The sequence below is a fragment of the Xiphophorus couchianus genome, chromosome 3, assembly GCF_001444195.1.
Source record: "Xiphophorus couchianus chromosome 3, X_couchianus-1.0, whole genome shotgun sequence".
Lineage (NCBI taxonomy): Eukaryota > Metazoa > Chordata > Actinopteri > Cyprinodontiformes > Poeciliidae > Xiphophorus > Xiphophorus couchianus.
In genome coordinates, this window is record NC_040230.1 from 14,724,535 (window position 1) to 14,738,347 (window position 13,813).

General features: G+C 40.3%; 1 protein-coding gene across 5 annotated transcripts; it reads right to left on the bottom strand.

Moving 5' to 3' along the window:
* Positions 1–1,729: 1,729 nt before the first annotated feature.
* fam189b (family with sequence similarity 189 member B) lies at positions 1,730–13,455 on the bottom strand. Of its 5 annotated transcripts, none has more exons than XM_028013365.1 (15): positions 13,258–13,454; positions 11,899–12,116; positions 11,757–11,813; positions 10,737–10,844; positions 10,463–10,579; positions 9,526–9,633; positions 9,224–9,384; positions 9,011–9,110; positions 7,870–7,942; positions 6,163–6,433; positions 5,735–6,084; positions 5,615–5,656; positions 4,395–4,570; positions 4,153–4,299; positions 1,730–4,063 (listed from the first exon to the last, which is right to left on the bottom strand). In XM_028013365.1, exons 2-15 carry the CDS (start codon positions 12,055–12,057, stop codon positions 3,812–3,814), a joined length of 2,121 nt encoding a protein of 706 aa, XP_027869166.1. In that variant the 5' UTR covers positions 12,058–12,116; positions 13,258–13,454; the 3' UTR covers positions 1,730–3,811. The 5 variants fall into 5 exon arrangements, with proteins under 5 accessions (XP_027869166.1, XP_027869163.1, XP_027869164.1 ...); XM_028013362.1 differs by having other exon boundaries at positions 11,899–12,916; XM_028013363.1 differs by having other exon boundaries at positions 11,899–12,268; positions 12,469–13,454.
* Positions 13,456–13,813: the final 358 nt, after the last annotated feature.

Below are 13,813 nucleotides of genomic sequence, written 5' to 3' on the forward strand. Positions count from 1 at the left end.
CATTTCTCTAGAAATCTATGATGTTTTTAACCGAGAGTGAGGAAGCAAAAAATAAATAAATAAATAAATAAAATAAAATAAGCCTTACTCCCAATTACTTTTTAATGTAACGTGATACTTCTAAATCCTAAGAGCTTTATAGTTGAATAGAGTCTCCAAATGTTTATTAATAAATTAATGAATTTTATATCAGTCTCCTAATGGAAAAATAAACTCCTAAATACAGAAAAACAGGGTTAGCTTTCTAAATCTTATTTTGGCTTTTACTATATTTGCAGAAACTCTTCATTTAATTAGAAGGTAACTTTCCAAATTATTGATCAATCATGAACTGATCAAATTTCTGTGGTTGTAATTTATCTTTTGTACCTACAATTATTATGATAGTGTTGACGGCCTCTTACGGAGTTCATTCTAGCAGAAGAAATCTCCAACCCAAAGGGATTTATCATATTAAATAAAGGTTAAATACATATATGAATTATGCTTTATTTTACTTAACTATAAATTGCTGTACAAATCAAGAGCTGTAAAGGTCATGTTAAGCTAATATAAAACATTAAGAAGAACTCTGGTGTTATGCCATAAAAAGATCCCCTACTGGATCTGACCAATGTTTGCCTTTAAACTTAAAGTTTTATATATATTTTCTCCTGCAAACTTTTCTTATACTTGGGTGTTTGTTAGATTTTTTTTCTTAAATCTGACTTTGACCATGCCACATTTGAAATATTAGTGTACAATCTCCTCCAGCTCTGGTCAGAAGTTTGGGCAGGAATGTCATTAAATTTCAGCTTCCAGGTTTGTCTCGAACTCATCTTTTTTCAGAGTTGACTTAGAGAATTTTTTAAAATCAAGAATATAAGGCTTAATTTGAATTTGCTTTCTGTGTTTTCTGATATGCTCAGGGTCAGAATTGTGCATACAGTACATACACTCCTACAAACATTTGCTCAAACACCATTTAACACAGACCTGGCAAGTACTGCCATCAGAACCATTCTAGAAACTCAATATTAGTCGGATTTATCTGTCTCTAAGCAATTTCTCAGCCAACTAGGTTCTACTTCTATATTGTTCCACCTCCATTGTAAAATTCATCAGCACCACAGGCAGCGAAACAGACCCTCAGCATGATATAGCCACCACCATACTCGGCAATGATTTAAAGAACTGAAAGCCTCTCCTTAATTTGTCCAAAGATACAAATTAAGTAACTGTGTTTCGTCTGACTGTAAAGCCGTTCACCATGACCATGGTGAGTATATGTGAACTTCTGAACATACCTATAAATGGGACATCCATGTGTTTCACTGCAGGTGTCTTAAAAATGACCGTCTTTCATTTCACTTAAACAACAGCAACATTTTTTATTTCTATTATTTATTTCATATATTTAAGCACATAACTTGCAATAAAAGTTTTTCTATCAACACTCCATTTAAATTTCAAATAGGTGTCATATTTAGTGTACATTTATCATTCAGAGTGAAAGGTTTTAGTCAGGTGGGCCTGCAATACAGATGTCTCTTTAAATGAATAAAATTTAATGCAAGACAGGAGGTAGAAACAAATCTCATTGCCTTTCCGAGTGTGTCTGTGTTTTTGTGTTTATTAGTGTAGATGCATACTGGTACGTTCCCAAAATGTGCCTTCACTGACGTCAGTGTATTCAGCTTAAAAATTCAGTCTGATATAAAGGTGTTTATACACTTCTATAGTTTTTTTCCCCTCATTTAATCATCTTTAAACAACCACTGTACAGCCGAAATGTAACAACACAGTGTGTATCCAGAACTTCATGATACATTTACTGCAAGAGCCTCTCAAAGCAGTTCACGTCTGACAAGGATCATCCACCTGTAGCCAAGGTCCAGAGGCGAGTGTGGAGCCACCTGGCAGATGACTTTGTCCCTGACCTCAACTAACATTTCAAGTGGTTGCATCACAGGTCCTGTGTGCAGGAGGAGAAACAGAATAAGGAAGCAAACATGCAGATAAAGACATTCGGAGCAATTGTTACAGGCAGAATCAAATGCACAAGGTTCCCGCAGTATTGCAGCTGTAGCAAAAACATGCACCTTTTTGTGTGCATATCACACGCACCGTGGTACAATTCAACCACTGGAGTCATGTCTGTGGTGGCCATTGGTGTCTCTGTAAGGAATGCTGGCTGCTTTGTTTAGGCGAACGCTGCCAAATTGGCGAAAAATAACTCTTAAAATAAAGGGGAGGAAAAAGAGTAAAATAAAGCTGATTTAGGATCTTCTTTGTAACAGCATTTGTCCTCAAGTGCAAACTCGTTGGTGCATCTTATGATACATTATATAGAGGTTTCCAAAAGTATTCACACCCCATTTACATTTTTTGTATTTTGTCTTGTTACGACATGATATTTAATGAATTTTCTGTGAATGTTATGTGGAATACCGAGACTAACTAGTGCATGATTGTGAAGTAGGAGGTAAACGATGCATGACTTCCAAACTTTCTTACAAATAAAAATCTGAAAAATGTGTTGTACAGTTCTATTCATACCCCTGATTAGAGTGCAGTTCAACTATTTGCCTTCAGAAGTCATTTAATTACTTCTGAATTAAGCAATTCAGAAGTAATTACTTAATTACTTCCAAGAGTCCAAGAGTTACATTGGACTCTTAAGTTAGAGTCCAACGTAAGTCAGCAATAAGTAGAGCTGAACAATGTATTGTAAATTTATCATTATAGCAGCATCACTGTCCACAAAAAAGAGTTTGGAAGAAAAAAACACTGGATCGCCTTCTAGTGCCATGCATTAAGGCTCTCCATGCAGTAGGTTTATTTGGTGGTGTCTGTTGTTTATAGCAGAAGAAAATATTTTAGGGGGGCATTAGGTCATTCTGATAAAGTCATTAAGAAAAGTCTGATACTTGTTCATTTGCCAAAATAACTCATATAAGCCAATTTGTGATTTTTTTTCCCAAACATGTTTAATTTTGTTCCAGTAGCTGGATAGAGAATTTCTAATCTGTAAGAATTTCTCTATCCAGCCTTGGGCCAGAAAACCTGAACACTGTTAACAGTTTATTTATCCACTATTAGTAAACATTATCTAAAGTTTTCTTAATATAATACAGCCCTAGTATATACATACAGTATGTTCTGTTCAGCGAAGGCCTCAAAAATAGGAAGCGTTAGCAGGATTAGGAGGATTTCACAAATTCTCCCCATCCAATTTGACTAAATTTGGTGCAATTTTGCAACAATCAGTGGGAAGCTGTAATTTTGGTAAAAGGTGGACCTACAAAGGTCTGACTTAGAGGCACTGATTAATAGTGTACACTATACTCTTCAGACTTTCATCTGAGGAAAAAAGAATTATTGGAGTCCAAGGTATGAATACTTTTGTGAGACATTGTATTCAGCTGACTGCTTTTGGTGGTATTTCTGTTAATATAAGTTAAATTAAGGATTTTCTCAATCTCGTCACCTGAGCAAAGGAATGGTCTAACAGCGATGTTAAAAAAAAAGATGAGAAATGTATTGGAACCCATAAAGTTGCACAAGACTAAATGCAATTGTACTGTAAATGGTCATTCTCTATTGATCATTGTTCTCCTTGTTCGTAAAGAAAGCTGGAGCTCTGCGTTGATGTTCAGTCCATTCGAAGCACCTCTGAAGTAAAGCCGTTTTCACAGCTGACCTCTGGAAATGGAGGCGACAAAGAGGAAAAGGGGGGAAGACTTTTGAAAAATAAATTCTGAATGTTTTCACTTTTGTCAAAATCGTACTATCTTGTCGTCCTCTTTCCTCCTTCGCCCTCTTTTTCTCGTCACAGCACAGACTCTGAATAGAGAGCTCCAGATGACCCATGAGGCACATGAGGCGCCATCAATCGACGCAACGATGAAGTGGAGGAGCTCAGATCTCCGCAGCTGCGCAGGTGGATCCCTTCTGGCGCTCGACTGCTGTAGTGCCGGTTGTGTCTACTGTCGCTATGGGAATGGTGATGTCCCCGGCGGTGAGGATGATGGGAGTGAGCGTTGGGGTGTCCGCGGCTGGTGCTCCAAGGGGTCCGCGACACCTGGAGGTAATTTAATAAAGCTGAAGAGGAGCTGAAGGCTGGAGATGCTGAATAAGTGCTGAAAATGGATTGGAGTTTGGGTGTCATACTTGCTCAGTAGACAGGTGGTCAGAGCCAGCCGTCTCCACTCCACTTCTCCTCTTTGGCCCCTGTCCTGTGCTCCCAGCATGCTCAGAGGGTGGCCCCAGGTTACGTTTGGAGCGCTGCAGGAAGCGAGCCACCAGAACTCGGGTAACCTTAAAAAAAAAAAAAAGCAAGAAAAGTAATAATGTCAGAGCTTGGAGTCTTTTGATGTTTTTTTTTCTTCACTTTTGGTGCGAAAGTGATTTACCTTCAGGTCTCCCAGAGAGCGGTGGCAGTCTTTAGGTATACGTATAGGTGAGGTTGGTGCAGGTTTAGGGGGGATTTGCACACCTGTGGCTGCTGTCTTAATGCCGCCTTTACTTGGCAGAGCAGAAGGAGGAGCCACAGAAGAGCGAGGCAACAAACAAGCTTCGGAAGATGGAGCTTTGAAGTAAAAAAAAAAGGACAGAAATTGTAGGTAGTATGATCTATAATGAAAGTACGCACTCACCTTCATATTTATTAGGTACATCAGTTCTATTGCTTGTTAAAGCAATTGATGAAACAACCAATTACATAGCTGTGACTCAATGCATTAAGGCTAATAGACATGGTGAAGAGAATATTTTTCTGTTATTTTTTAAATTCTTGTTCAGGACCTCTGATTATGATTTTGTTTCCCTAAGCAGTGGGAAACTTTTTACCGGAAAATGAATGCAAATTTTATGCACTGCCAAATTATACCAAAAGATTTGTCTCTTCCCTCAACTTTAATGACTGTGTGTTTAATACATGATCTTTTTTTACTAATAGTCAGGAAGGTATCCTAGGCAGTGGTAAAAAGTGATTATGAAGAGATTAAGAAGAGTGTCTGTTTATGCAAAGTGTTTTTGTAAGATTAATAAACTTACAAAAGCAAAGTGAACTTAACAAGTTAAGTTCACTTCGCTTTAAAGAGACTTTAAACATTGTGTGGTTGTTGACACCAGATAGGCTGGTCTGAGTATTTCAGAAACTGATAGAGTATGAGTTTCACTCAAAACCATCAGAAAATGGTCTGAAAAAGAAAAACCAACCATTGGGCAGGAAATGTATGGAGAAAAAGAGTCTTGTTGGTATCAGAGGTCAAAGGAAAGTGGGAAGATATAGCAGAAGACCACACCAGTTGCCACTATTGTTAGCTAAGAACTGGAAACCAAGGGTATAATTCACATAAGCTCACAAAAATCAGATAATATCAGATTGAAAAAACATTCTCTGCTCTGATGAGTCTCAATTTCAGCTGTGACATTCAGATGGTGGGGTCAGAGTTTACCATAAATAACATGAAAGCATGGATCCATCTCATGTTACCAAGGTCAAATCATCTCAACCTGCTTTGAACATGACAATGACTGTACTCCAGTGGCCTCCACAGCCACCAGAACCTGATCCAATAGGGCACCTTTAGGATGTGGTGGAACAGGAGATTTTCCTCTAAGCTCTTACCTGTGTCTGTAGATGCCTTGCTGCCTCCGGATCCAAAGTCAACTGGAACAAAAAAAAAGGTATATTTTTGTCATCACTGTAAAACTGGAGTAAATGTTTTCTTGTTAATCCTCGCCTCACCTGTGTCTGTTGAAGAACCGAGGCCTGGCTCACTGTGCGACCTCCCAAGGCGTAAAAAGCCTTCACTTTGTCTTCTAACAGTCCCTCCATGTTTGTCACTTCTCTCAGCCCTTCGTCGAAGGTAAAGGGCCCCATGAGGAGGGAGCAGTCCGTTCCCGTGCTCACAGGCTGCTGAGGAAGATGATGGAGGGGGAATGGATGAGGCCGGGGCAGCTTCCTGGTTTGAGGGGTCGGTGAGGTTCACCTGAATCTCTGGGATGAAACATTGCTGTTGATTTGGAGAGTTTCCTATTGTTTCCAGCTGGGAACAGCTGCTAGCTAACACAGCCTGGCGGTGCAGCACAGGAGACCTGGAAAACAGACTGGGAGAGTTAAAATGTCTCCTCAAAACTAAGGAGGAATTTTAACTGTTTTGAGCTTTTTCTCACCTGTATGTATTGGTAGCTGTGCTAGGCGAGGAGCAGGAATTAGACCTTTCCCCTCTGAGGAACCGTCTTGCCCTCGGTCCTCCTGCCAGTGGACTTTCTGGTGTTTGACACTGTGGACCACGGAAGAAACCGTCGCCCCTGTCAGCACAGGTCCTGTTGCCCCCATGGCTCCTTATGCCAACCTCCATCAAACACGAGTCTTCAGAGGGGGAGGAATCATCAGGGATGTCCACAATCTCTGACATTAACAGAGAACCACTATCCATAGATACTAACAAGAAAAAAAATGTTTTTCTTTATTATTCAAGAAAACCCTTGAATGTTCAGTCAAGTTTCACAATATTAAATATGTCATCTTGCTTGACATTTCTTACCAATTCCTCAAATGTATCTACATAAAACTGCAAATTTTATCTAAATCTTCACATTTATTTTTGAATGGTGATATATTAAATAATTTAACACTAAATTACTTTCTAAATATTAATAACCATGAACTTAAATAACATTCCCAGTTAAGAAAAAAACTTTAAATCCCTGTCATGGTTTGTACTATTACTGAAGCAGCTTTATGCTTCATTTTTAAATTGTCCTTAACCACAAGTAATAATATATCTCACATTTCCAACTGTTAGCTAAAGAAGCTAAAAGCACAGTTTACATTGGGGTTATACAGAAACAAAAAGTTGCACATTATTATTTATATTCCAGAGCACAACGAGAGTCATCTATTAATGGTGAAAATGCAGAACCAGTGGCCAGCCCTGCTTACTTCTGATTTCCCCACCCCACATCTGAAATGATATTCTTGAGTTTCATTGGTTTTAATGAGGCTATTAGGTGGTTTGATGTCTAGGAAATGGAGCAGAAGCATTTTCTTTAGAAAAAAACATCTAATTCAGTTTAAAATTGTAGGAGAATGTGCTATGGTCATTGTCCAATAAAACCAAACTAGAAGTGTTGGACAATAACTCCAAAAAGTTAATTTGACACAAAAACAGTACTGAGCATCATCATGACATCCATAGTAAAACTTAGTGGTGGCAGCATCATGCTCTGTGGTTACTTCTCCTCATAGAACTGGGGCTTTGGGTTTTGGTGGGTTCTTAATAGTGATACAATTTAGTCTTGCCTCCAATCTTCAAGGTATTTGCTAGAAAGCCAAAAGGCGAGGAGGGATTTTATTTTTGAGCATCTCTGTGAGTCCAAGTATACAATTTTTCTCTCATGACTTCATGGGAGACAAATACTTATGACCATATCATATTTCATATTTCTTTTTAATAATTTTGCAAAAATTCCTACATTTCATTTTTTTCTGTCATCTTGACAGATGGTACATCATACCATTGTGTAAATTCACGAGAAGTAATTTGAGCTTTTTTCATTTTAGCAAATGGCTCCAATGAAAGAAAGAGTGAAAATTTTAAAGGGGACTGAAAACTTCCTGTACCTTCTGCATGAGAGCAATATAATCTTGTGCTTCTATTGGTTTTGATTTGGGATTTTTATTCCATTAATTATTGGTTGCTGTTCGAATATCAAAACAGCAAAAGAGTCATTTCTAGTTTATTGTGGGCTTTCACTATTTTTCTTTGAACTTTGGTCTTTATTTACATTTTGAATGCAACTACACAACTCGATTTACCTATATTCTACACACTTCACACAACATGACAGACAGACATGGATGGACTGTTTTTGCACCTTCTCCGCTAAAGGCTGTAGAGGTCCCTCTCTCTCCAGACAGCTCGGTACCATGGGCGTCAAACACTGTTGCCTTGGCAATCACAAGAGACAAGGATCAGGACAGTATTACACAAAATGAAGAAAGATGCTGCAGAGTGACGTATAAAAGCTTAGCACTGCCCAGTCACATCTCTGTTATTCTGAATATTTAAATGTACCATTTTTCTAAAAACGAATGCATAAAACATTATTTTAATTGAGCAAAAAAAATATTATTTTGACTTCATTTGTGAAATTCAGTCTCAGATGATTGCCATCACAGTTTTTTTGTCTTATGAGCTTTTTAGGGGGAAAATTATTCTTCATCTTAATCGGTATAACAAGAACATGGATTATCATTCATTTCTAAAACTAAATCTAAACAGACCAAATCCAATTACTCCCACTCTTTGGTCCTAAGTACATTGGTTTCTGCATGTTTAAACCAGGGAGTTTGTGGTTCCCAACATTTTTGTCTTGTAGGTATTTTGTATAACTTACTGGGCACTTTCAGGAAGTGGGTTTTATAAGGAAGTGACTTAAAACGTATTTTCAAGGATCTTTCATTACATTTTCCCATATTTTAGGAAAGTACATTGCAGGTTCAGGAAAGTACATACGGTTTTTTAAAAGTCCCAAGTAAGTTCCTGAAGTTGCCTTACAAGTTCCTGCAAAGTGACAAATAGATTCCAGGGAAGATCCTGTGAAGTACTCAGTAAATTACAAGACAAAGTTCTGAAAATTATCTAATAAATGAAGTAAAGTACCTGATACATTCCTAGAAAAAGTAACCAGTAAGCTCAAAAAGAGTTCTGGGAAGTATCTGGTAAGTTGTATGAGAGTATCTTGTGAGTTATAGGAATGTACCTGGTAAGTCTTTGAGTTCCAGGGACATTCCAGGAAAGTGTCTGGTTAGTGAGCTAACCAGACACTAACCAGACACCAGACACTAACCAGAAATATACTTTCATAAATATACCAGAGTATATTTATGAAAATATACTTTCGTAAAGTATATTTTACAAAATGTTGTAAAATATACGACATTTATTTATGTCCGGCATTTGCTCGGACATTCTGAGCAAATGTCCGATGGTACTGTGTGTACACAGAGGCTCACCTGGCTTGCAGCTCTTTGGCCCATCACAGCTTCATAGGGAGGAGGGCAGTCAGTGGGGTACAAAGGGACAGGACTCTCCATGGAGCCATTATAGGTGATGCTGGATGTTGATGCAAACATGATAATTATTCTTTAAAAGTGTGTGTTGCATTATAAACACAATGGCTATTACAGAACACACAGATTAATAATATCACAAAAGTACTATGGCACCTCTGAGCATCTGTCTCTGAGCTGCAGGTGTATTCAGGGGGATAGTAGGGAGGAGGAGGAATGGGGGGGACAAACTCCTCAAAGTCCATGATGTTGGTCAGGAAGGCATCTTGCGGAGTGGTGCATTCTGGGTTGACTGAGCGGGAGCGATGAGGGGCGAGCTGAGCGGTAACCACAAAGGATGCATTAAGGTTTGTTTGTGTTTAAAACTGATACCTTGAATTCTAGATGTGACTCTACTGCATCGTAAAAAAAAAAAAAAGATCAGCCACTTAAATGAAATGTGCTGCGTCGGCGCTCACCAGGTGCACGAGATCCAAGGAGAATATGTGGATACTGCAAGTCACAGTGGACAGCGTACAAATGATGGTGGAGAGAATGCTGAGACCACACGCACTGAACAGGAGGTCCTGCACAAAACAGGGATTCACAAAAAACTCAACTCAAGCATTTTTTTTGGTAATTCATCTGCTGTATAACATTTAAAATGTAACACTTCATGCTCACATATGTTTCCTATGTCAGGCAATTTTGTAAGGTGCTAAACAATTTTTGGAACATTGGTAAAGATATGTAAATACCCCTAAACAAATAATTTGTAGTTAACACTGAAAATGCTTTACAAATTCAATGTTTAAACAAAATGTATGTGTTAAAGAATGTTAAAAAGACACTTTTGAAACTTTCCTAATAAGCAATTCATGTCTTCTTGTTTCCATAGGATATTGTTATGATGCGATAGACATTATGCATGGGATCATTTCTCTCAGTCAAGCTTAAAAATTGGAAAGGCAAGAGAGCATGAAATTACAATTATGCTACAAAATATTACTTGTCTATATAGTCAGTGAGATCAACAAAAAAGTGTGAAGTAATAATTGTGATAAGCAAAGCTGCACCAAAAAGGGGAAAAATGATTTCTTCCCCAACATCTCAAAAGCAAATGCTACTGGGAGTTTAACTGGAACTGTCAGCTTCGGTCGGAGGAAACCGTGATCGACTGGGACATCTTTGAAATATTAAGAGACAGAGCCAAGAGTACATAGAAGAGGCTCCGATATTCCAGATGATCTAGAGAAAGTGTGCAAAAAATATCTGTCTCACTACGAGGTCCAACATTTCCACATATTATATAAGACTAAGCACAGTCTATATTTATCCTGGAATAAATATTTTTATTTTGAGCTTTTTTTTCCCCCACAATCTGCCAGGAATAAATGTGCAGAGTACAGTGCTTACCTTTAACTGATGTTTGACTGAGTGACAGTCTCCATTCAGGGACAGAACCAGGGTATCCTCCTCCACCATGGAGCAGGCTTGAGTGCCTGCACAGCACACACAGAGACCATTCTCCACCTACACACATTATCATACAGAGGGAATCACAGTAAAGCACCGTCTGGAGCTCTTTCACATTGTTCAAATTATTCCTGGCTCATTCTTAATGCATCTGCTTGGAAGGACATTTCAGCACAAGGAGGGCTGCGAGGACAAGACAGCAGTTCAGACACACCTGGCAGTTGAGCATTGACTTGACCATCTGTGCGTTCTGACAGGAGAGCATAGAGCCGGCCAGGCTGAGGATCACACACACTGCAGACAGCAACATGAACAGTGACACCTGTGGAGGGATGCAGAGGCCATGCTTAATTTAGAGCGGGTTATTAAAACTGTCTGCAACCGAGCAAGGAGAACAGATGATGTTAAAGGACACAGAAACAGATTTCACTGTTTATATTACAAAGAGGATAAAACAGTGAGTGGAAAGGTAAAGAAAGAAAACATCCTGATTGTTTGTAGTAAGGCTGCATGTTATTTTTTCAATATTATAAAGCTTAAACTGACACTTTGGTAGAGCATCCTACTAAAACATTATGCATCTCAAATCATTGTGATGGTTTCTAAACTGAATTAATTATCCTGCATAGTGAATTAATTAATTATGCAGCATATTTAAAGCTCCAGTATGTAGCTTTTGTTTTAAAAATGTTTTAAAAAATAAAAATAAAATCATCATTATGTCGTGACAGTATAAGAGATAATATATAAGAAAAATTGAGCCCCTCTGCCTTCTTCCAGTGGTAGCTGCAGAAATACACCATTCAGTCAGAAACAATCAGACTCAGGAGGAGGGCCTTAGTGCTGTCAATCACTGTCATGCTCACCCTAAAATCTTTCTAGGTTTTCCCTGTATTTTCCTAAAGACATGATTGTCCTTTAATTAGCTCAATCTTTCTTCAGTCGACTCTGACAAGCTTGCTTGTCCCTATGCTGCCTCATTCATTCACACATAACATTTTGCATAGCATAATATTTTCTCTGTCAACACCCCCCCCCCCCCCCCCCCCCCCCCCCACACACACACACACACACACACACATGTGCACACGCCAGATCTTTGTTGCTTCTCTGATCATGTTCTCCTTTGGGTGCTTGTAATGTGACAAAATGGGAAATGCTCCCAGAAGTTTGAAGACTCTTTTTCTCCCCCCAGTTATGATGAAAAGTTGTTTAAATGCAGTGAAAAACATACCACCAGTGTTAGAGGTCTTCTCCATGAGATTATTCCCACTATCCCTGATGCCACCACCTGGTGACAAATGCATACATAAAACACACACAACTTACAGTCAGCTTGGTTTCATTTAACAAGCTTTGGCTACAGTCATACTCACAAAGAAGCCAGCCCAGAATGGACAGGACTGCCGGACGCGTGCGGATGAGGTGAAGGCCATGCTGGTGAAAGAGAAGGCCAGAACCATGGCTCCCAGCCCCAGGTGGCACAAACCCAGGTAGAGCAGCAGACGGGCCCCACCGGGCCCCCTGCCTGACATGCCTCTGCGACTGTCAGACCAACCGCGAGATCCAGAGGCTGAAGCCACGCTGCTGGAGTCTGAAGGTGAAGGCATGGTTGTCTTGTCTGTAGGCGTGTGTGTGTGTGTGTGTGTGTGTGTGTGCGCGCGTGGGTGGGTGTGTGCGTGGGTGTGTGTGTTATGTGAGGAGGATGGGAAGATGTTTACTTGTGCACTGAGTTCATATAACAAACTGTGTAGGCAGAAACACAGAAGAGCAGAGGAGGAACTGGTGTAAATGCTGGCATAACTGTGCTACAATTCATGCATCAAGCTGACCCCCTGGCAGGTGCAATGGTTCCTGCGTAATGTCCAGACCGGTCAGTGAGTCCAAGAACTTGATCAGCAGAAAGCTGAGAATCGAGCAGCCCTCTACACAACCACAGCACTCACCCCACTTGACGTTTGAGCTCTTCTGCTGCTGCTGCTGCTGCTGAGACAGTTATAGTCGACGCAGCGTAGTCTCAGTCCATGCAGCGCAGAGTACACCTTGTGCCACTTTCCTGTTCGGTCCGAGTAAAACACAACTTTAAAGCCGAGTAAAGCATGGACTCCGCTCGTTTTAAATCCTCCCTTTTCGCATCATTTGCTGCTTGCAGACGCTTTCTCCTCCTCCTCCCCGCCGGCTCTCAGCCTCTCCCTCATCTCGGCCCGTGTGGCATTGCGGTATAACCGGAGCCCCGAGCAGGCCGCAGGTTCTCGAACCGTCCCAAAGAAAGCGGCCAACGATCGCTCGCTGTTTTGCGCTCCGTGCAGCAAAGGTAACATGCGTGCGCCCGGTCATGAGGAAAGACTTCCCGACATGTGCGCTCCCTACCTGGCGACCTTGCAGTTCATCATCCTACAGGAGGAAACGCCAGTAAAGGGATGAGAAGATTATATCGGTCCGTCCGGGAAGCAGCGGCTAATTATGGCGACTTAGGGATGGAGAGAAATATCTGAGCATAGATTTGCTAACTGTCTTAAAATAGCAGCCAGGTGGATCAGATGATATATCGGATAAAAAAAAAAGAGAAGATAATTAAGAACTTAATTTCTGAGGTTTTGCTATGGTCCACCAAGACCCCATCTTTCTCCTCCTCCGCTTCTTTCCTCCCTGCAGTCACGCGGGCATCCCGTACAGACCGTGTGTTAGAGTGAGCGTGTGTTTCTCTCTCTCTGTGTGTGCGAGTGTATGTTTACCTCTTTGCTTCCCACCAAGCCTCACACAGCCGTCACTTAAAGATCACGCACATGTACCGTATCACTCTATCCATGCTCATCTTTATTAACCCTTCTTCGTTCTCTCTGCGTCCCTCTTCCGACACTTGGGTGAATAATAATGTTTGCAAACCGAAAAGCCCCTCCGCATGCGTGATGACACGGCACGCCGAACGTGCAGACAGCTCGGGAGATGCGGCAGCTCGCGCGAGCACAGTCATAAAGGTGGTGCTGATGCTGGGGAGGAGGAGGCGTGGGTGCCATGGCGACAGAATCCGGCACCTTCTGCAGTAAAACGGAACGAGCAGCAGTTAGCCGGTCTTTCATGAAAGGCCTGTATTGCAGTCAGCCCTTTAAGAGTTTAACATAATGTTTGCTTCTAAAGATTCCGATTTTAGGTACTTAAAAACAAAAACAGAAAAATACTGCATAAAAATTTTTTATTCTTTTTTAAGATTCTTTCCTTTAAGGTTTAAAGTGTTCTTTTACCAGCCGTTTTCTGTCTATTATTATTAGCAACCCTTGAATATTTTACCAT

Bases quoted from the DNA above. Each gene is read 5' to 3' on its own strand.
- fam189b (XM_028013362.1), bottom strand. From the start codon at position 12,132: ATGCCTTCACCTTCAGACTCCAGCAGCGTGGCTTCAGCCTCTGGATCT. The intron at 9,385-9,525 runs GTGAGCGCCGAC...GTTACCGCTCAG, and splicing joins CCTTGGATCTCGTGCACCTG to CTCGCCCCTCATCGCTCCCG. The intron at 6,434-7,869 runs GTGCAAAAACAG...TTTTCTTGTTAG, and splicing joins TACAGCCTTTAGCGGAGAAG to TATCTATGGATAGTGGTTCT.